The 22,761-nt window shown below is 44.5% G+C and overlaps 2 protein-coding genes across 12 annotated transcripts in view; one reads left to right on the top strand and one right to left on the bottom strand.

Annotated features, from left to right (window-relative positions):
• Nucleotides 1–22,761, bottom strand: part of LOC110203896 (mucin-16-like) — a 162,953-nt gene that overhangs the window by 29,452 nt on the left and 110,740 nt on the right. For 6 of the 11 annotated variants that reach the window (XM_078154188.1, XM_078154193.1, XM_078154191.1 and 3 more), the window contains exons 2-8: nucleotides 14,681–14,794; nucleotides 6,249–6,353; nucleotides 5,179–5,377; nucleotides 3,916–3,951; nucleotides 3,013–3,048; nucleotides 2,572–2,699; nucleotides 2,403–2,470 (exon numbers count right to left, since the gene is read on the bottom strand). In XM_078154188.1, coding sequence (XP_078010314.1) covers nucleotides 2,403–2,470; nucleotides 2,572–2,699; nucleotides 3,013–3,048; nucleotides 3,916–3,951; nucleotides 5,179–5,296 — 386 coding nt within the window. In that variant the 5' untranslated portion in view covers nucleotides 5,297–5,377; nucleotides 6,249–6,353; nucleotides 14,681–14,794. Of the gene's footprint in view, nucleotides 1–2,402; nucleotides 2,471–2,571; nucleotides 2,700–3,012; nucleotides 3,952–5,178; nucleotides 5,378–6,248; nucleotides 6,354–14,680; nucleotides 14,795–22,761 lie in introns of all 11 variants that reach the window. The other 5 variants (XM_078154194.1, XM_078154195.1, XM_078154197.1 and 2 more) reach the window with 5 other exon arrangements.
• The window catches only part of LOC110204393 (mucin-16-like), a 148,936-nt gene that overhangs the window by 73,331 nt on the left and 52,844 nt on the right, over nucleotides 1–22,761 (top strand). The gene's annotated exons all lie outside the window — the stretch shown is intronic.

The raw sequence follows: 22,761 nt of genomic DNA, 5'->3' as shown, positions 1-22,761 counted from the left end.
GCAACCCAGGAGGAACAGGCAAAAGAAGGAACTGAAAGAAGAGATGAGACATGTCAGAGAAGGGAAAGATCGAGGTAGACCACTGAGTCCCTAAGAGGGACCTCAGAACAGAGAATTCTAACTGAAAGCTACTGACTGAGTGGACCTTCCAAAAGGTCTACTCTTTCCCTCTCAGCCTGTACAGTAACAGGCAACTATGACAATCTGAGTAATTCTTTTACCTAAGTGTTTTCTGTGTCTTGATTTTGCCCCAAATATAAAGAAAGCCGGGGCTTAGTGGGAAATATACAAAATTTAAATTAATTAAAAAACTGAACATTCAGAGTCAAACCTCTGAATGTGAGGAATTTCCTAAAGGGGGGGGTGGGAAGGTCAGAGCTAATTAGAATTAATTGGAATTAGTGACTTTCTTCTTACATAATCTCCATAAAATAGCAGAGAAAAAGGACCATGTGGATCTGAGGGCCATCACCTCATCCCTAAGCTAAAAGTGAGCTAACTGTTGTCACAGGGTATGACTAATGAAATCTCTAGCCTCTTATGTGAGAAAGGAAAGTCTGAGGCAGGATGGAGACAGGTGAGATGGGATACAAGGCCTGAATGTGTTTAGGTACACTCCTTCCACAAGGCAGGAGACAGCAGAGAGGACTGAATACCTTCCATAGTACACCAGTAGAATTTTAGTAGATTGGATCCTACCTAATCTTCATATGAACTCGGAATTCTTTCCTAAAAACTAATATAACAAGAAGATTGGCCAGTGAGTCCAGTCTTTAGGGGCATGTGCAGAGTGCTTGGCTGATGCCATGTTCATGCGGATTTTGGAGCACATGCAGATGTTCTATAATTGGCCCTTCTCTGCTAACCACGTGATGAATCTGATCATTTTTGTCACCTTTACTACATAGTGATGGTCTGTGCTCCAAAGATATTCTGTAATTCTGCAACTGCATCATCAGTGAATGATGTTTCTCCACAAATTCGAGTGTCATCGATTTTCATTATTTCTCCCATTTTCATTATTATTAGTTAATTCTTCAGTATTGTTCAATTTGCATCTCTTTGATTATTAGTGAGGTTGAATGTTTTTCCAAGTGATTATTTACAAGTTATGTTTGATCTTCTGAAAGCTGTCTGTCCATATCCTTTAACCATTTGTCACGCACACGTGTGTGCATATGTGTGTGTGTGTGTGTTGTGTGTGTGTGTGTGTGCACGTAAAATCCTGCTGGTAAAATGCACTTTTGAAATGTCCCAACCATGTCTTTGGGTGAGCTAAGGGCAAAAAGATTCTCCCCACCTGTGTGTACTATTGGCATCTCAAAACATAGACTATCCAAGATGGAACTTGGCACCTCTTCCTTTCCCCCTGCCCCCTCCGCCACAAGCCTGCCTCTCTTCCAAACTTCGCTATTTCTGTTAAACGCGTCACAATCTTCCCAATCACCACGTTTGAAACCTCATAGTCACCCTTATTTCTTCCCTTTATCTCAACTTCCATAACCAGTTTATTGTCTATTGACTTCCACAACATCCTTCACATTTCTTCACTCAAAGGCCCTCATCAACAACCCTCACTTAGATGCTTCTAATAATCCTGATTCTTCTCCTTGCTTACAATCTCTCCATCTCTCCAATCCACCTTTCACACGGCTGCCAAAAGAATCTTATGAAGACACATCTTTTACTATGTCACTCACTCACTTGCTCAAAAACCTCTTGTGGCTCCCTGTTGCTTCTAGAGTTAAATAAAAACTCTGCAGCCTGACCTTTAAAATCCTTCTGAATCTGGCTCACTTAGCGTTCTAACCAGACTGGCTGACTAGCTGTACCTTGAACTCAGATTTGGCATGATTCTTTTGCATGAAATGTCACCCATGCCTGGAATGCACTCCCTCCTCAACATTGCCTCTTAGAATCCTTAGTCTCCCTTCAAAGAAGCCAGCTCAGATTCTCTCTCTCTCTCGTCTTCTCTCTCTCTCTCTCTCTCTCTCTCTCTCTCTCTCCCTCTCTCCCTCTCTCTCTCTCTCTCTCTCTCTCTCTCTCTCTCTCTCTCTCTCTCTCTCTCTCTCTCTCTCTCTCTCTCTCCTCAGATCAGCATGCATTTATCTGTGTGCACATTGCATCGTCTTAGCCCCAGTAGAATGTAAACTCCTTGAGGTCACGGACTACTTTGTCCTTACATTTCATACCTAGCACTGCACTTGGCACCTACTGCATAGCAACTAAATGCTTCTTGAATTAAAGTACGGTCAGACAGCCCCTGGTGATTGGCTGTAGAAGGACTGTAGTCTTCTTGGCTTTGTGGATAAGAAGTGACCATAGGGCCAGTAAAAGGAAGATCTGCACCAGAAACATCTGGCTCCCTGACAACCTGAGCCCATCTCTGTCAGGGTCCTTACCTCAGTGTGGTCAGCTTGCATCCAGAATAGTAGGAGCCAATGCTACCACTTTCAAACAATGGATTGAGCTGAAAAGGAACAGAGAGAGAGAGAATGAGTGAGTCCCTGGACAGATAAGGGCTGGAGTCCCAGAGAGGAGGAAGGCAGGACAGAAATGGAGGAATCTCACCAGGTTCTGTAGGACTTCTTTGGTGTTACTGAAGGTTTTGGTGTCCGGCTGTCCCATCTCTGCTGTGTAGATCAGGTTGCTAATTGTGAAGTCCACAGCGAAAGACTCCATATTAAAGCCACTACCTACTTTGGGGAAAGGAGAGAAACCTTCATGGCTGAGCCTTAGACACAAAGGATCATAGGATTGTAGACTGACACCTGGAATGGACCAACTCACCCAGGGATGCCCAACTGAAGCTGACCTATTGCTTACTGGAAGGAAAACTGACCATTCTGTCTCCAGTTATGCATCTGTGAGAGGACCTCTCTCACTCTCCCTTCCCTCCCTCCACCACCTTCCTCTACAACTCCCATCTCCTCATCTTATAGCCAGCTTCCTAAGGAAACCATTCAATTAAGACAATGCAGGAGACAGGGCAAACACACATGGGATTGGTACCTGAGGAACTGGGTAATTGCGATGGAGCAGAAGAAACTGTTGGAATTGATGTGGACAGGATAGGAACCGAAGGGGGAAAAATCAAGAATGAAAACCTTGGTCAAGCTATATGAATGTCGCAGGAAGATAATGCTCGAGTGGGGGATATGGGGAAAGGGACTGTGCTGGGCTACGTCATTAAACCATCCCATGGAAATTGAGGGTTAAAATGCTGAAAGACCACAGGCCATCCCTTGGCTCCCTCTGTCTCTTCTCTTTCCAGAGTATGGAGTAAATAGGATGGAGAGGAGGATTGTTATAGTCTGTGCTTATCTGGGCTTGATATGCTCCGTGTTTATCTGGGTTAGGAACTTACCTCCTCAACAGGCTTCGGACGTCTCTGGCTCCAGCTGCACTGGAGAAATGACTCCACAGAACACCCCAAGATACTTTCAGAGTATACTCTTTTATTGTTACAACTCTGACTACTAGCGCGGTTCTCGTGGCTAACGCGGCTCTGCGGCTCACGCGGCTCTGCGGCTCTAATGCTCTCCCTCTCTCTCCTTTTCTCTCCTCCTTTCTGCCTCCGGGTACCTCCTTCTTATCCTCTCCCCGTCCACCTTTTTCACGAGCCCTTCCTGCAGTAAGCCAATCATGTCCTGCCCCAAAGCAAAGAGGATTCGTGCTTATTAATCATGTCATGAGCCGTTGCACGTGAGCAACTCAGCTGACCTGAGTATCAGCCAACTTGCCACGTCTGCTCATTTTAGTGACATGTGCAGATCCACCTTAATACTCCCAGGCAATCATGTGCATTCCTGCAGGTAAGGACAGAGTCATCTCACAAATGGCCCTTACAGAGGATCAACTGTTTCTTCCGCCAGTTCATAAACTGATAGAGAAATCAAGTTACTGAATACTCACTGTTTGTTGCTGGGGTGGAGGACTGATGAGTGTAACCTAGAGAGAGACAAAGACAGAGAAAGAGAAAGAGAGGTTAAGTGACTATGACCCAAAGTCACAGGAGTAACAGAGCTGGATTTGAACTCAGGTCCTCTGATTCTAATTCACAACTCTTTCTCTTTGTACCATGCTACCTCTTCCAATTCTGACACTGCATACTGCTTTGCAGTTAATTTCAGGCCCACCATTTAGCCAACACTTTCATCTACATAGAACCTTCTTTTCCCCCACTATCTCTGATTAAAGGGTGTTCAACATGGTCCAGTAGAAAGAATTTTAGACTTGAAGTCACAGGACCTAGGCGATAATCCTGGCTCTAATACTCTCTGTGACCTCCAGATAGATCTCTCTTAACACAGTGCTGGGCAAGTTCCAGATAAGTAGCTGGTCTGGGCAGTTAGGGGGTACAGTGGATAGAATTCTAAGCCTGGGGTCAAGAAGAACTGGCTCAAATTCAGCTCCAGACACTTGCTAGCTGTATTTGGGCAAGTCACTTAACCTCTGTCTACCTCAGTTTCCTTATTCATAATAATAGCACCTATATTCTCCTAGGGTTGCTGTAAGATTTCAATTAGGTAGTAATTGCAAAGTGCTTAGCAAAGTACTTAGCACATATTAGGAGATATATGTGTGTGTTAACTATCATTGATCTGCCCAGTAGTGGTGTAAATGGATTGACAAGAACTCTGGCCCTGGAATGGCCTCAATGCTATGAACAAAGTGCCCAGAGTTCTGTTCACAGCTTCCCAATGGATGTGTACACAGAATCAGAGCACCCCGCTTCTCTGGGATGGTTTGCCTCACAGGCCTCATCTCGGTGGCTTCAGGAGTAGAAGGCCGAGGCAAAATTGGACTGGTCTCAGTCCCTGTGGCTGAAACAGTGGTATGGAAAGAATCAACTGGAGAGGGCCATGATGTTGTCAAGGAGGCGCTGGGATGTTCCCTATAAGCTATTTCTGCTACAGTTGTGTCTGTAGGGAATGTATAGGAAGTTTTCCCAGCTGAGTTGGTCTTTAAGGAACAATGAAGTCTAAGCTGCCTGTGGGTTCTACTGTAGTCAGGGAGAGTGGGATGTTAGTAGTGCCCATGGTGACTTCAGAAGATATCTCGAGCAGAGCTCAGGCTTCTGTGTGGGGGGTGGCATGGTTCTCCTGTGTGTCTCAAGCCTGAGGCCATCAGTTACAGTGGCCACAGTGAGAAGTGGGGGATGAATGAGAGCTATACCTGTAGTTGTCTCCATGGTGACTATCTCTGCTGTTGCAGTGACTGGAACGGAATCTCTCATAGTGGAGCCAGTCATGGGAATACTGGTGGTGCCAGGTTCCAGTGATTCCTTTGTCATGTCCTATATAACCGTGGTCCTTCCTGCTGTTGTGCTCCTGGTGGAGAATCCTGTGACCAGAGCATTTGGCAGGGATATTATCTAAGAGATGATGGGGAGGGTTGGAGTTATTCTGACAGAGATTCCTACTGTTCTCAACAAGACTCCTTCTGTACTCAGCAAATCACCCAACTTCACCATTCACAGTCATTCCTCACAATCCATATGAGTACCCAACCCCTGACAAGCACTTCCATCCTCCAAGTCACTATACCAATGCACTACTACTTTAAGGACAGTGGCCACCTTGAACATTTATTCATAATAGGAAAAGAACATTGCTTAAATGGATCTGGCCTGACACCCAAATTCAAAATAGGATGGGAACCTGGGCTTACAGAGAGTTGTCTGATGGATACTAATCCCAGTATCAAATTAGCAGTTCCTGATACAGACAATGGGCTCTTTTAAATTCACTGTGTCTCCATCTAGCTCTAGTTTTACTGGACCCAGGATGCTTATGACCAGATATTGATTGATACAAGCTCCTATAACTTAAACCTTCTGCTGCTAGGGGTTGGGAGGGTAAGGGTTGGGAGAAGATGCCAACCAGAACAAGGTTTTTTCCTTGCCCTGGGCTGAGAGTTAACCTTGGGGTTAAATGAAATATACAGTCTATGTTACATGTGATTAATACTCTGATTATGTAATAATAAAGATTTATGTTTTCTTTCACACACACACAAAAAAAACCTTAGCAGTTTCTCCAGAGCTTCCATGAACACAATATATTAGCTTGAGAGAAAGTAATGGGGACAGCTCTGTGCAGCTTGATGGCAAACTCCCTTCTGAGGTCTGACTTTCTCAAACTATGGAGATAATTCCCATCTATCATCTATGAAGATCAGGAAAACAAGGGCCTAAGAATGATGAACCCCCCAGAAGAACAGGCAGAAATGAGGCTTCTACTTACTTGTGGGACTGCCAGAAGACGAAGCCACCAGGGAGTCACTTGCAGTGACTCCTGTGGCTCCTTGGCCTGGCATGTGTGTGATGGCCACCACACTAGTCTCACCACCTGTAAGAATGAATGGTGGATTAAATTGGGTAATGGTTGAACAAGTTGTGGCATATGATTGGTGGTGCAATGGATAGAGCACTGAGCTTGGAATCAGAAAGACTCATCTGAATGGGTTCAAATGCAGTCTCAGACACAACTGTGTGACCCAGGAGCCAATGAACTCTGTCTGCTTCAGTTTATCACCTGTAAAATGAGCTGGAGAAGGAAATAGCAAACCACTCTTTGCCAAGAAAACCCCAAAAGTAGTCATGAAGAGCTGGATATCACTGGAAAATGACTCAACAGCAACATCCTGATGAGCAGGATGGTTTCAGAAATATCTGGGAAGACTTATAAAACCTGCTGCAAACTGAGGTGAGCGGAACCAAGAGAACGCTGGAGACAGGAACAGCAATATTGAAATGATGATCAGCTGTGGAAAGGCTTAACTACTCTGATCAATAATCCAAGAGAACTTCAAAGGATTCAGAATGAAAAATGCCATCTACTTCCAAAGAGAGAACTGATGAACTCTTGAGTGCTGACTGAGGCATGCTTTTTGCCACTTCATTTTTCTTGCTTTTTTGCAACATGGCTAATATATAGAAATGTGCTTTGCATGACTTCATGTGTATATAATAAGTATCATATCTCTTGGGTGGGGGACAGGCTGAAAGGAGGGAGAGGATTTGGAACTCAAAACTTAAAAATGAATGTTGAAAGAATGGATGGATCTACCACGTGAAGCACTATGAAAAATATGTTGTCCTTATATGTACTTTTTGAAAATTCCCAAATTGTACTTTTCTGTTCCTTCTTCCCACATACTAGCTGCAGAAAACTCCACTGCCAAAGTCCTTTCTCACCATTGCGCAGTCCTGACATTTGTTAGAATCATTGAAAATGTCAGCATTTCACCAAAAAAAAAAAAAAAGGAAAGTGAACTTAGCATAAGGGCCACTCGGATTTTACTAGAAGAGAGTGAACAGGGTTGTCTTGACCACTGAAGTCCAAAAATGGCTCAAAATAGAGGTCCAAAGAAAGAAATGGCAACAAAAGGAGATTCTTGTGGCAAGTGGAGAGAGTGCTGGATCAGGAATCAGAAAGGTCTGAGTTCATCCAAATACAGCCTCAGATACTTACTAGATTAAGTTGACCCTGGAAGGGTCAACTTAATCTATGTCTGCTTCAGTTTTCTCACCTATAAAATGGGGATAAGGGAAAGCTAGGTGGTGCAGTGGATAGAGCACCAGCCCTAGAGTCAGAAGAACCTGTGTTCAAATGTGGCCTCAGACACTTGACACTTACTAGCTGTGTGACCCTGGACGAGTCACTTAACCCCATTGCCTCACCAAAAAAAAAAAAAAGAAAAAAAAGAAAAAGGAATATGACACTGGCCTCTCAGAGAATTTCTCAATAATGTATAGCATCAGAAGGAAGAGAACTTTCTCACAGATGAAAGTTTTGAAGTCATGCCAAGAGAGACCAGAATATCTTGATCTTGCTAACCCTCCATGACATTTCTGTGAGTTGTTCAGATGGTGCTGGTCTGAGATAGATGTGAAATATTTGTTCAGCAGTCCCACAAAGGTTCTTTACCTTCAGAAGGGCCTCTAAATGTATCTAAAGCTCTACTTAAGTGATCCATCCTTACGTATTTGTTCATGGTATCAGTTGTGGGGGGCAGGGAAGCCCTTTGCATTTTAGGCATTTTCTGTGGTGGAGGAAGGAAAGGCTATTGCATACTTGATACTCATATTGTACATTGAGTGCCTGGGTAGGGGTACATACTATTGCTCACTTTTGCAGAAATCTAAACATGAACCACTTTTGTGGTTGTTATTCAATTGTTTCAATCATGTCTGACTCTTTGTGACCCCATTTGGGGTTCTCTTGACAGAGGTACTGGAGTGGTTCCCTGTGAAGCTAAAATGAGATAATATTTATAAAGAAGTCTTCAGGGGCAGCTAAGTGGTGCAGTGGAGAGAGCACCGGCTCTGAAATCAGGAGGAGCTGAGTTCAAATCCGGTCTTAGACCAAACACTTGACACTAGCTGTGTGACCCTGGGCAACTCAACCCCAATTGCCTAAAAAAAAAAAATAACGAAAAAACCCCAAAACTCTTCAAATCTTAAATGCTAACTATATTATTATCATCATCATTAACCCAGACGTAATTCTTCTTTCCTTGATCCACCCATATCTTCCAAGGTCACATCAATACCCTTTAATGAGGTTTAATTAAAATTCTACTTATTGAGCACCAGCCCTGAAGTCAGGAGGACCTGAGTTCAAATCTGGCCTCAGACCAAACATTTGACACTAGCTGTGTGACCTTGGGCAAGTCACTTAACCCCAGCTGCCTAAAAAAAAAGTCTACTTACTTATGAAAAACGTTTTAAGTAGAGGTTTAAGTAGAAGTCTACTTACATATAAAAACATAGAACTCGTAGTTTCGTGGGCTATACTACGTATGGGATTGGGTAGGTGAGGGAAGTAGGGAGGTTGTAATTTCAAGAAAGGTCCAACCAAAGTGGTAAAGCAACTGACTGGTAGAGCTTATTTATACTTGTGTTGAGGGACTATTGCTAGGCAAAGGACTATGACCCAGTTCTGTTTATACAAACATTCTAACCACTGCTAAGGGAGAGCTTAAAGTCCCAGGCAGTACTGGCCTTCAGGGCAAATTAGTACTTGGACCCTGAGAAGACAGTTGAGTACCTATCCCTGGTGCTGACGCAGTGACTTCAGGTGGCTCTGTGGAAATGGAGGTGGCAGCTGAGCTAATGCCTATTCCCCAGTGATTTTTCTGTTAGCAGTGTTTGGTTAGAGCTTACTACTAGGTCAAGACTAGTGGTGTGTGTCCTGGGGCTTTCTTTTTTTTTCTTCTTCTTTTTCTTTTTTTTAATATAAATTTATTTATTTTTAGTTTTCAGCATTCCCTTCCACAAGTTTTTGAGTTCCAAATTTTCACCCCATCTCCCCCCTCCCCCCACCCCAAGATGGCATGCATTCTGAATATCCCTTCCCCTACTCTGTCCTCTCTTCTTTCTCTCTCCCCTTCTCTTATCCCCTTCCCCTTCTATTTTCCTGTAGGGCAGGATAGACTTCTGTACCCCATTTCCTATATTTATTTCCCAGTAGCATGTGAAAACATTTTTTTTAAACATATGTTTTTAAAACTTTAGGTTTCAAATTTTCTCTCTTCCTCCCTCCCCACCCACCCTCATTGAAAAGGCAAGCAACTCAATATAAGTTGTACATGTGCAGTTATGCAAAACACGTCCATAGTAGACATGTTGTGAAAAACTAACTCTATTTCCCTTAATCCTATCCTGCCCTCCCATTTATTCTATTCTTTCTTTTGATCCTGTCTTTCCTCAGAAGTATTTACTTCTGATTAACCCCTTTCCCAATCTGCCCTCCTCTCTATCATCCCCCTGCTCTCTTGTCCCCTTTCCCCCCTATTTTCCTGTAGGGTAAGACAGATTTCCATACCCAATTGAATGTGTATGTTATTCCCTCCTTAAGCCAAATCCTGTGAGAATAAGATTCACTCATTCCCTCTCACCTTCCCCTGTTTCCCCTTCCACTGTAAGAGACTTTTCTGTTGGTTTTTTTTGTGAGATAATTTACCCCATTCTACCTCTCCCTTTTTTCTTTTCCAAATATAATCCTCTCTCATCCCTTCATTTTATTCTCCAGATATGACCCCTTAATCTTCAACTCACCCTGTGCCCTCTATCTATCTATCTATATATACATACATATAATTTTTTTTCCTCCAACTACCCTGATACTGACAAAGGTCTCATGAGTTATAAATATCATCTTTCCATGCAGGAATGTAAACAGTTCAATCTTAATAAGTCTCTTATGATTTCTCTTTCCTGTTTACCTCTGCATGTTCCACTTGAGTCCTATATATTTGAAAGTCAAATTTTCTATTCAGCTCTGGTCTTTTCATCAGGAATGCTTGAAAGTCCTCTAGTTCACTGAATGACCATTTTTTCCCCTGAAGGATTATACTCAGTTTTGCTGGGTAGGTGATTCTTGGTTGTAATCCTATCTCCTTTGCCCTCCACAATATTATATTCCATGCCCTATGGTCCTTTAATGTAGAAGCTGCTAAATCTTGTGTTATCCTGATTGTGTTCCCACAGTACTTGAACTGTTTCCTTCTGGCAGCTTGTAATATTTTCTCCTTGACCTGGGAACTCTGGAATTTGGCTATAATATTCCTAGGAGTTTTCCTTTGGGGATCTCTTTCAGGAGGAGATCTGTGGATTCTTTCAATGTCTATTTTGCCCTCTGGTTCTAATATATCACTGCAGTTTTCCTTGATAATTTCTTGAAAGATGATGTCTAGGCTCTTTTTTTTGATCATCGCTTTCAGATAGTCCAATAATTTTTAAATTCTCTCTCCTGGATCTATTTTCCAGGTCAGTTGTTTTTCCAATGAGATATTTCACACTGTTTTCTAATTTTTCATTCTTTTGGATTTGTTCTACTGTGTCATGATTTCTCATAAAGTCACTATCTTCCAATTGCTCTATTCTAATTTTTAAGGAAGCATTTTCTTCAGTAAGCTTTTGGACTTCCTTTTCCATCTGGCCAATTTTGCTTTTTAGGTCATTTTTCTCCTCATTGGCTTTTTGGACCTCTTTTGCCATTTGGGTTAGGCTATTTTTTAAGGTGTTATTTTCTTCAGTATTTTTTTGGGTCTCCTTTAGCATCACTCTCAGTTTTTCCTCTACTTCTCTAACTTGCTTCTCAAAATCGTTTTTGAGCTCTTCCATGGCCTGGGACTGATTCATATTTTTCTTGGAGGCTTTGGATGCAGGGGCTTTGACTTTGTTGTCTTCTTCTGGTTGTAGATTTTGGTCTTCTTTTTCACCAAAGTAAGATAATATAGTCTGACCCTTTTTACCCTGCTTGCTCATGATCCCGGCCAATTACTTGAGTTTTAAACTCTTTGTTAAAGTATGAATCTGCTTCCAATGTGGAGAATGTATTGTCCCAAGCTTCAGGGGTTTGTACAGCTGTTTTCAGAGATACTTGTAGGGACCTGTAAATTTTCAGTTCTTCCAAGGTGGTATGATAAGGGGCAAGGTGTTTACTCCTTTCCTGGCCTGCCACTACAAGTACTCCTTTCTGTCCTGTAACTGTGAGGAGGGGCTTCTCTCCACAATCACTACAAGCTCCACCAAGCCAGCGTTCCTCCTCACCCCAGCACTGCCGCCCAGAACTGTGACCCAGATCCAAACATGGGCAAAGGAAGAGATTCCTGCCTCAGCACTGGCAAAGAGATCCCTGCAGTCCCTCTCTGATCAGCCACTGGATGCCCCCTCAGTCTGTGGACCAGAAGCTCGGGAAGCAGCTGCCCCCCCACAGGGCCACGCTCTTGGGGAATGGAGCTGAAACCCTGCCTTCCTTTCTCAGGCACCGACAGAAACAGACTTTTCCCACTGACCTTCTAATTTGTCTTTGGCATTGGTGGATTGAGGAATTTGGAAACCTCCACAACTGCCCGATATTCAGTCCTCTGAGGCCTGCTCCAGCTTTGCTGCAGCCTGCGTGCCCACGCCGCGGCCTGTGCACCCAAGCTGCACTGCGCTGTGCTCCCAGCCCGGTGCGACACACCTTTCTGATCAATCATCCACGTTGTCTTGGGCTGGAAATTTGTTTCACTCTCTCTTTTTGTGGGTTCTGCTGCTTCAGAATTTGTTTAAAGCCATTTTTTATGAGTATTTGGAGGGGTTTGGAGGAGAGCTCAAGCAAGTCACTGCTTTCACTCTGCCATCTTGGCTTCGCCCCCTCCTGGGGCTTTCTAATGGAGGGGATGAGATAAGGTTTCCATGATGGAGAGAGTGCCTATGGAAGCCTGGGTCTCCCCTAGTCCTGGGGTTAGAGTAAGAGCTGTTAATGGGCTCTGCTCCAGGGACTTCATCTGTAGTAAGAGACAATAAAGATTCCATGTCGCTCCCCTGTAAAATTTGAGTGATCACTAGACTTTGAGTCTCAGATAGCTCAGCCCAGGTCATAGCAGCCAGACTTGTACCTGATCCAACATGGATAGGAGTCACTGTGGCGACCATGGGCCACCTGGATGGAAGAGCTTTTCTCTCTGGGAGTCTGAACCTCAGAACTTACTCAAATCTCTCCTAAACTAAAACTAGGAGAAACTGAAGGTCTCACTCCAGTTTTGCTGCTGAATCTTGGAAGAACTGCAGAGATGTCTCTAGTCATCTTGACTGCTAAACCAATGCTGGCCTCTATGACTAAGGTGGTTAGGGAGAGCTCTGAGGTTTTCTCTGGCCTACATGTGGGATACCATTAGCCATTTTCTCTAGGAGAATCAAGCCAGCAGAGGTGACCGATGAGCCTCTAGGAGTGCTGTCTGACAACACTGGAGCTTTAGGAGAGGAAGTGGTCAGTGTGGCATCTGTGCCACTCTCTGCCACCATACTTGGGAGCTCAGGGCTAAGAGTGACCTATGGGAAAGACAGACAATGTGATTTTAGTGCCGAGGGTCAGACTTGTGGTTATAGACAGAAGGACAGCTGAGCTCGTCCTCAGCCTTAAAGGTAACCCCAGATGAAGTTATTTGAGTTGAAGGAGACACTGTTCTTGACCATGTAGGGAGTGGTATCTGCCCCACTGATGGTGAGAGCTGTGGCTTTGGCTAAGATTGAGGACCAGGGAACGTCCTATTCTTGTTCTAGATAGCCCCAGAGATCCTGGTGATGGAGACAACAGGTGCTAGTGTGGTTAATACCAAGAACAAGTCTGTTCCAGGCCTAGTCTCTGTAGTACCTGGGGTGTGGGAAGGAGTGGTGTAGACAGCTGGCTCTGGGCTAGACTCTCCCACAGGACTTGACACAAGGTTAGCTGTGCTCTCAGCAGGACGAAACTTCCCTGGTCTGAGTGTACTTGTATCTGATGCTGTAGGGCTACCTGGTCTGCTGGTCTCCTGCACTGGGGGGCTGGTGGAGGCCAAACTGCTTTGTAATTTTTCACTGTGCTTGGTTCTAAATTCAGTCATTGGTGTGACAGAGGGAGTGCCCCCCTTCGGAGGTGTGGACTCTGTGGGCCCTGGGGTAGGAGGTAGAGCTGGGCTTGTCTGAGCTCTAGTTATGCCAATGCTTGTCATGCTCACCAAAGAGGTCGAGGGGACAGTCCTGGAGTAGCTGGTTCCTTCAGTTAGGCTGGCAGAGAAGATGTGGAAGCCCTGTCAGGCCAGAGAGTTACTCCTGTGCTTGGGGAGTACTTGTGTTCTCTGTAAGTGCTTGCAGAGGCATCTGTGTTCTCTGGGAAGGTGCTGGAAACAGTTTGACCTTCTGGTCCTTCTGTAGGCACCAACAAAGTGCTTGTGTCTCCTCCAGCAGATGTTGGGATGATGCTGGGAGCGGCAGTGGAGGACAGGGTAGCTGAGCCTGGCTCCATTCCTGTCTGAGCATCCTGCTTCTCTGGTGTGGTCTCTCTCAAAGGCAGCTCTGGGCTCGGCCTGGCTTCTGTAGCACTGATGGCTGTAGGAGTTGAGGACAGGGGCAAAATGGAGCTGATTCCCATTTCTGAAGCTGAGACAGCAGTATGAAAAGAATCAATTGGAGTGGGCCATGGAGTCAGGGTGGTGCTGGGACTCTCCCTAAGGGATGTTTCTGATACAGGTGTGTCTGCAGGGAATGTAGAAGAAATTGTCCCAGCTGGGCTGATCTTTAAGGGACCACTGGAGCCTGTGCTGGCTGTGGGCTCTGCTGGAGTCATGGAGAATGTGGGGCTTGCCATGCCCATAGTGACTCCAGAAGACGTTTCAGGTGGAGTTGAGGCTTCTATGGGAGAGAACATGGTTCTCCTGTGTGTCTGAGGCCTAAGTCCACTTGTTACAGTGAGGAGGGGGGGCCTGAGTGGTTGTCATACCTGGCAGAGTCTCCAGAGTCTCTGTTGCAATGTCTAAAATGGAATCTCTCGCAGTAGAGCCAGTCATGGGCATGCTGGTGGGCTCTGTTGAATCTCTTTCCAGGGAAGAAAAATTTTAAACTCAAAAGCATATGAGAGTGATTATTGGTAAATCAAAATAAATTAATAAAATTTAAAAAAAAAAATAAATATACAAAATCCCCCAGTAGCTCTTCATCCAAAAGCTGTTATCACAACATACTTCAAGGCAGAAATTAATGTGGCAGATGAAGCTGCCAGGTCTTGCAATCTAATTGCAAATTACCCCATCAGTGTCCTGTTCTCATACTGTGAAGATGAGTCCATATCTTGTCTCAGAGCTGAGAGACAAGGACCCAGGAAGGGTGAATCCCAGCCCAGGAGAAAGAGAAGAGGCATTTACTTACCCATAGGACTGACAGTGGAGTCAGGTGTCAGGGGCCCACTAGTCAGTACTGCCATGCCTCCTGGTGCTCCATGGTCTGGGCCATGTGTGACAGGCACTACACCAACCTCACTACCTGTAGGAACAAATGAGTGCACATGTCACAGCCTGGGAGGGCAGAAAGGATGATATATTACCTCCACATGGTCTGACTGTAAACTTCCAAAATGTGGCTTTCTTTATTTCCTCCTTCACACAGCAGAATGTTCCTCTGTTATCCCACTCTCACTTATCTTAAATCTCTGCTTGTCTCCTGGCTGCTTCCCTACTACCCCATCTGCAAAAAACAAAAACAAAAAACCCTTCACTTTTTCCCTCTGTCCCTGATTATTTCTTCTCTCTCCTCCCTTTTGTGGTCAGAGTCCTTAAGATAGCTATCCACAAAAAGTGTTTCCATTTCCCTTCCTCTCACTCTCTCTTTAACTCTACAGTCTTGTTTTCAACCTCATCATGAAACTGAAATTGTCCCCTCTAATGTTACTAACTATTAGGGATCTATAAGGATGGAGAGGGCCACAGGCTGTTCAAGAGGTCTCACTGATGGGTGAAGGCCCCTCTCGGGTGCTGATCTTTGAGCAAAGGTCGCCTGGTTCGGTGCTCCATTGTATGGATCTGTAACAATCTTTAACTCCCCTAGTTATTGTATGGTCATTAGCAGTCTGTTCTGGGATTGGAGTCAGTTAAGTGCACGCATGCACTGTCCTCAGCACAGCATGGGCTAGACGTCATTGTAACTTGAGAAACAGTTCCTGTTATTTTACTATATATGTAAGTGCTTTGCTAAAAATAAACGGAGTTGCTTCCACCTTGTCTCCCGCCTCATCAATGTGCATTCGAGATAGAAGGTTAAGCTGGCCTTATCCCTTCAAAGTTAGTATAGGATCCTGGCACTAGTGGAGAGCTGACTGAGTTGTGTACAACAACTAACAATCTCTGAATTGCCAAAATGAACAGCCTTTTCTCAATCCTCATTCTTCTTAATCTCCCAGCAGCCTTTGATTCCATTACCCTACTCTCATGGTTCTCCTCCTAAACATCTGATTCCTGTCTCTGTCTCTTTTGCTGGATCCTCACCTAATCCACAAATGCTATTTGTGGTGCCCTACATTAGAGCTCTGAGTTGGGCTCTCTTCTCTTTCTTCTCTATGAGTTTTAACTCAGTGATCTCATAAGCTCCCGTGAATTCAATTCTCATCTCCATATTGATGATTCTCAAATCTACTTATACACCCTTAAGCTCTCTGGTGATCTCCAGTATCACAACTCCTATTGGACGGTTGCCTGTCAGAAATCTTGAACCGTCTGTCTTGTAAACATCTTAAACTCAGCATGTCCAAAACTTAACTCATTGTCTTTCCCAAAAAACCTTCATCTCTTCTTAATTTCCCTAGGGCTGTTCAGGGTATCACCACCTTCCCAATCACCCCGGCTTACAACTCAGGAGGTCATTCTTAACTACTCACCCTCTCCCCCACAAATCCAATCTGTTGACAAGGTCTATAGATTTTACTTTGATAATATCTCTCCTATATGCTCTCATCATCTCATGCCTGGACTATTGCAGTAGCCTTCTGGTTGGTTTTCCTGTCATAAGACTCTTCCCACTCCAGTCCATTCTCCACTCAGCCACCAAAGTGATTTTCCTACAGCCCAGGTCTGACCATGTCATTGTCCTATTCAATAAACTCCAATGGCTTCCTATTACCTCAAGCATCAAATATAAAACCCTACCATATAGCAAAAAACAAAGTCAGAATGGGTATACGGTTTAGATATAAAGGCTGATACTATAAGCAGACTGGGAGAGCAAGAAATAGTTTATCTGTCAGATTTATGGAGAATAGAAGGATTTATGACCAAACAAGAGATAGAGAACATTATGAAATGCAAAGTGGGTAATTTTGATTACCTTAAATTGAATTGGAACATTAAATTGCACAAACAAAACCAATGCAACCAAGATTAGGAAGGAAGCAGAAAACTGTAAAGAATTTTTACAACCAGTGTCTCTGATAATGGCCTCATTTCTAAAATATATAGAGAATTCAGTCAAATTTATAAAATACAAGTCATTCCCCAATTGACACATGGTCAAAGGATGTGAACAGGCAGTTCTCAGATGAAGAAATTAAATCTACAGTCATATGAAAGAAATGCTCTAAATCGCTATTGATTAGAGAAATGCAAATGAAAACAACTCTGAGGGACCACATCACGCCTATCAGATTGCTGAACATGACAAAACAAGAATATGAAAAAGGCTGGAGAAGATGTGGGAAAATTGAAACATTAATGCATCACTGGTGGAGATGTGAACTGATCCAATTTGGAACTATGCCCAAAGGGCTACAAACATGTGTGTATCCTTTGACCTAGCAATAGCACTTCAAGGGCTGTATCGCAAAGAGATCATAAAATTAAGGAAAGGACACACATGTACAAAAATATAGCAGTTTTTTCTGTGGTGGCAAAGAATTGGAAATTGATGGGATGCCCATCAGATGGGGAATGGCTGAACAAGTTGTGGTATATGAACGTAATGGAATACTTTTGTGCTATAAGAAATGATGAGCAGGCAGACTTCACAAAAATCTGGAAAGGCTCGTATGGACTGATGCTGAGTGAAGTGAACAGAACCAGGACAATGTTGTACACAGTAACAGCCACATTGTTTGATGATTAACTTTTGATAGACTTAGCTCTTCTCAGCAATGCAAGGATCTAAGACATCTCCAAAATTCTCATGATGGAAAATGCTATCCACATTGAAAGAAAGAACTATGGAGTCTGAATGCATACTATTTGCTCTTTTTTTTCTTCTGTTTTGTTTTCTTTCTTCTTTCATGTGGTTCCTCCTATTGGTTCTATTCTTCTTTACAACATAACTAATGTGAAAATATGCTTAATAGGAATGTATGTGTAGAGCCTATATCAGATGGCATGCCGTCTTCGGGAGGGAGGGGGAGAAAATTTAAAACTCAAAAGCTTATGGAAGTGAATTGAAAACTAAAACTAAATTAATAAAAAATATATATACAAAATCCTGTTTGGCATTCAAAACCCTTCATAACCTGACTCTTCTTTTCTTTTCTAATCTGCTTGCACTTTACATTTCCCTTCCCCTCAATGACACTGGCCTTCTTGCGATTCCTTGTACTTGTCTCACTACCTACCAACTCAGAACATTTTCACTGGCTGTCTCCCATCCCTACATATCTTTCTCTCCTTGTTTTTCTGACTTCCTTCAAGTCCTTGCTAAGACCCGAACTTCCTATAGAAGGATCCCTTCCTGTCTATAGGAGGGTGGGATCTTAATAGGATGACCTCCTTAATTTTTAAGTGACCCCCCTTAATTCTAGTGTTCTCCCTTTGTTGATTATCTACAACTTATCTTGTATTTAGTTCAATCCTCCCACAGTGCTGGCTGTGAGGCCAGCTGTCAGTTCATCAAGAGAGACATTCCTGATACGATTTTGCTGGGCTCTGAAAGAGCTGCACTGGCTAGTGACTTCTCACACTAAGGTGCTGGTGGAGAAGGCAAAACCACTGTTGAGCTGTGCACTGTCCCTGGTGCTGAGTTCAGCCACTAGTACAAAAGAGACACTACCCCACTCAGGAGGTGTGGGCTCTGTGGGTTTAGTTACAAGAGGTACAGGTGGGCTTCTCTGAGCTCCAGTCATACTTCCCTACAGAGGGTGAAGGGACAGTCCTGGAGTAGCTGGTCCCTTCACTTAGGCTGGGCAGAGAAGAGGTGGAGGTCTTATCAGGCCAAAAAAGTTACTCCTGGGCCTGTGGACTGCATGTGCTCTCTGAGTGATTCTGGGGATATCTTATGGTCTCCAGGAAGGGGATGAACACTATTTTACCCTCCCTTGACCTTTCTGCAGACACCAAGAAAATGCTTGTGTCTCTTCCAGCAGATGTTGGGATGATGCTAGGGGCAGCAGTGGAGGGCAGGGCAGCTGACCCTGGCTCCCTTACTGTTTAGGGGCAGGCATCCTGCTTCCCTCAGGTGATTCACCTCATAGGCAAACCTGGGCTTGGCCCAATTTCTGCAGCATTGATGGCTGTAGGAGTTGAGGATAGAGACCAAATGGGGCTGACTTCAATTCCAGTAATTCAGACAGTGGTATGGGAAGAATCAACTGGAGTGTACTCTGGAGTAAAGAAGGTGCTGAGACTCTCTCTAAGGGATATTTCTGATAATACAGGTGTGTCTTCAGGGAATGTAGAAGAAATTGTCCCAGCTGGGTTGATCTTTAAGGGACCACTGGAGCTTGTACTGGCTGTAGGCTCTACTGGAGTCACAGAAAGTGCAAGGCTTACAGTGCCCATGGTAACTCCAAGAGATGCTTTAGGTAGAGCTGAGGCTTCTGTAGGAGAGTACATGGTTCTCCTGTGTGTCTGAGGCCTAAGTCCACTTGTTACAGTAGGCACAGTGAGAAGGTGGGGGCTTGAATGGTTGTTGAACTTCGAGTGGTCTCCATGATGACTATCTCTGTTGCAGTGTCTGAAATGGAATCTCTCACAGTAGACCCAGTCATGGGCATGCTGGTGGACTCTGCTGAGTCTCTTTCCAGGTCAGATCCACTCACATTATCCAGTGTCACCACGTTGCTGGTGGAGAATCCTGTGACCATAGCAGTTAAATAAAGTGTGCCTAAGAGTTGATGAGGGAAGTGTGGCGTCATTTGGGAAGATTCCTATTGCCTCTTAGTAGGGCTCCTTCTGTATTGAAGAATATTTTCTGTGGTGGCAAAGAATTGGAAATTGAGGGGATGCCCATCAAATGGGGAATGGCTGAACAAGGCATGGTATATGAATGTAATAGTGCTATAAGAAATGATGAGCAGTCTGACTTCAGAAAAACCTGGAAAGACTGTATGTTCTGATGCTGAGTGAAGTGAGCAGAGCCAGGAGAACATTGTACACAGTAACAGCCACATTGTGCAATGACTAACTTTGATGGACTTAGCTCTTCTCATCAATGCAAGGATCTAAGACATCTTCAAAAGTCCCCTGAGGGAAAATGCTATCCACACTCAAGAAAGAACTACGGAGTTTGAATGCAGATAAAAGCTTACTAATCCCATACACCTCATTTTCCCTGCATTCTTCAGTTGAGCATCAGTTCCTGGACAAGTCTTACCAGCAATCTAAGGATTCTACCAGGGACTGCTACACACTGCTATGCTATCCTAGAGTGGCCACATTAGTCTGTGAAGCACCCATCTGACTGAGCCTATCCCGTCAGAAGATTCATTTTGCAAGTCATGCAAATTCCAGGAAGGCTTGTGTAACAGAGATAAGCTAAGAATGTACTGAGCCTAGCTTCAGTTCTATTGATATCTGGGGTAGGAACATGAATTAGGATAGAAAATTAGTCTAGGGGGCAGCTAGGTGGTGGACTGGCCCTGGAGTCAGGAGGACCTGAGTTCAAATCTGGCCTCAGACATTTCACACTTACTAGCTGTGTGACCCTGGGCAAGTCACTTAACCCGAACTGCCTCACAAAAAGAAAAAAAAAGAAAATTAGTCTAGGTGAGAGATAACTGTCCTAGTCCTAACCAATCTTTCTCCAAAGTTATCACACCACAGGCTTCATTAGAGAAAGCAATAGGACAGGAAAATCTGGGTATCAAATTTTAGGAAGGATCTCAAGGGAACATGATTCAATCCACATCTCTAAGGCTTACTCCTTGTGAGACTTTGGGCAAAGGTACACCCAGAGTCTCCATTTTCTCTACTTTAAGACATTTGAACTAGACAACTGAGGTCCCTTCAGGTTCTACATGTATGAGCCCACGAGGGCAAGCAGAATGGTGAAGCATCTCAAAGGCATGTCCACATGAGCATCTGTTGAAGGAACTGGGGAACTTTAAGTTAGAGAAGTGATGATTCAAAGGGGACATAACAGTTGTCTTCCAAATATTTGAATGATTCTTCTTTGGAAGAGAGATTCCATTTACTTGGTTTGTCCCTTGGGGGTGGAACAATAAAAATAACTGCAAAGAGCAAAGACGTAAATTTATGCACAATATCAGGAAATACCTTTCTAACCATGAGAACTACCCCAAAGTGAGAGAGGCTGCCCAGGAAGTGGGTGGTTCTCCTTGATGTTTGCAAGAAAATGGTAGATACCCTGAGTTCAAATCTGGCCTCAGATACATGACACTTATTAGCTGTGTGACTCTGGGCAAGTCACTTATATGATTCTCATTCCACTACAGACCCCACCAATCCATCTCCTCCAAGGCCTCATCCCCTAAACAGGAGGCTTAATTAGAAGTCTGCTTACTTGTGAACAGGGTGGAGCTGGTAGGTACAGGGGCAGAAACTGAGGCTGTCTTGGAGAACTTGTTTTTATTGGTGATGAGGCAGCTGAACTTGATGTAGTCTCCATATCCATGCTGATTGAAGCTGTGGCCTTTGACCATGTAGGGATCAAGGTCACAGCAGGGCTAGTCTCTACTGCTGGAGCTGTGCTCTGACTTTCAAACCCTTGAGCATTTGCCCTTGGTGCAGTGACTTCAGAAAGCACTGTGGAAACAGAGGCTGGTGAAGCAGTGTCTGCTCCTAGTGATTTCTCAGTTGACAAAGTGGACAGTGCCAGATAACTGCTTGTTACCCTCTCAGGACGAGTAGCTTGTGTCCTAGGGCTTTCCGAGAAAGATGACGAAGTAGAAGAAGTCCTGTTGGCCTCTGAGTCTGGCATGGTGTCCATGGAAGCCTGGATGCTTCCCAGTCCAGAGGCCAGAGTGGAAGCTGTCACGGCCCCTGTTCCAGTGGTCTCAACTTCAATAGAAGACCATGGGGATTCAGTGTCACTTGCCTGTGGAACTTTGGTGACCAGTGTTCTTTGAGTTTCAGATGCCTCAGCCAGAGTCACAGCAGCTAGACTTGATCCTTGTCCAAAATTAGCAGGGGTCACTGTGGTCATGACTGGCTGTTGGGTGGCAGGCCGTGTCTCTCTGGGAATCCTGGGCTCAGAACTTGTTGAGATCTCTCCCAAACTGGTGCCAGGAGGCAGGACTACGTGCTCTTGAGCTTCTGGGCTGGGTCCTGAAGGAGCTGATGATACCTCCCCCATCACCATGGCTGTGTCAGTGCTAGCTGTGACTACCATGGCTAAGGTGGTCAGAGGGAGATTGGAGCTCATTTCTGAGTCTGTATATGGGACACCATGAATTGTGGGCCCCAAGAGACTTCAGTCAGTAGAGGTGCTCAATTGGCTTGTTCTTACAGGAGTAATGTCTGAGGATGCAGGAGCTTTAGGAGAAGTAGGGGTCAGTGGGAAATCTGTGCTGCTCTCTGCCATTGTACTTGGGAGCTCAGGACTGAGTGTGGTCACAAAAGAAAGAAGAGCCATGCCTGTGACCTTGCTGTTGAAGGAGAGATTTGTTTTATCAGTGGCAAGGCTAGCTGAGCTCATGTCCTCCGCCATGTGAGTTACCACAGATAAGGCCACTGGAGTTGAAGGAGGGAGAGTCTGTGGCCAAACAGTGGTGGCATCTGTTCTAGTAGAGGTAAGCATCACAACTTCAGCTGTAGCAGAGGGCTGTGGGATGACGGTGCTTTCTCCAGGGAGAGTCATGGGGCTACCAGCACTGGGAGACAGGCTTAAGTGAGTCAGGTCTTCTGGGGAAGCTGATGACATCTCTCCCATAACTATGGTTGTGAAACTGCTGTGTATTGCCATCATAGCTAAGGTGGTCAAGGGGACATCTGAGCTCATCTCTGTGTCTGTGCATGGGACACCATATGCCATGGTCCCTGGGGAAGTTGAATCAGCAGAGGTGCTCAGTGGGCCTGTAACAGCTACCGAGGACATGGGAGATTGAAGTGAAGCAGTGATCAGTGGGGCACCTGTACTGCTCTCTGCCCCTATGCTCGGAAGCTCAGGACTGTCAGTGGTCATAGAAAGAGGAGCTATATCTGTGGGCTCATTGCTTTCAATGAGACTTTCTGTGCCAGGAGCAACCAAGCCTACATCCTGAGTCATAGGAGTAACTCCAGATAAGGCTACAGAAGTTGAAGGAGAGA

The sequence above is a fragment of the Phascolarctos cinereus genome, unplaced genomic scaffold (genome assembly GCF_003287225.1).
Source record: "Phascolarctos cinereus isolate Bilbo 61053 unplaced genomic scaffold, phaCin_HiC Scaffold_4;HRSCAF=312, whole genome shotgun sequence".
Lineage (NCBI taxonomy): Eukaryota > Metazoa > Chordata > Mammalia > Diprotodontia > Phascolarctidae > Phascolarctos > Phascolarctos cinereus.
Note: the sequence above shows the minus strand (reverse complement) of the source record. Positions and strands in the feature narration are given on the sequence as shown.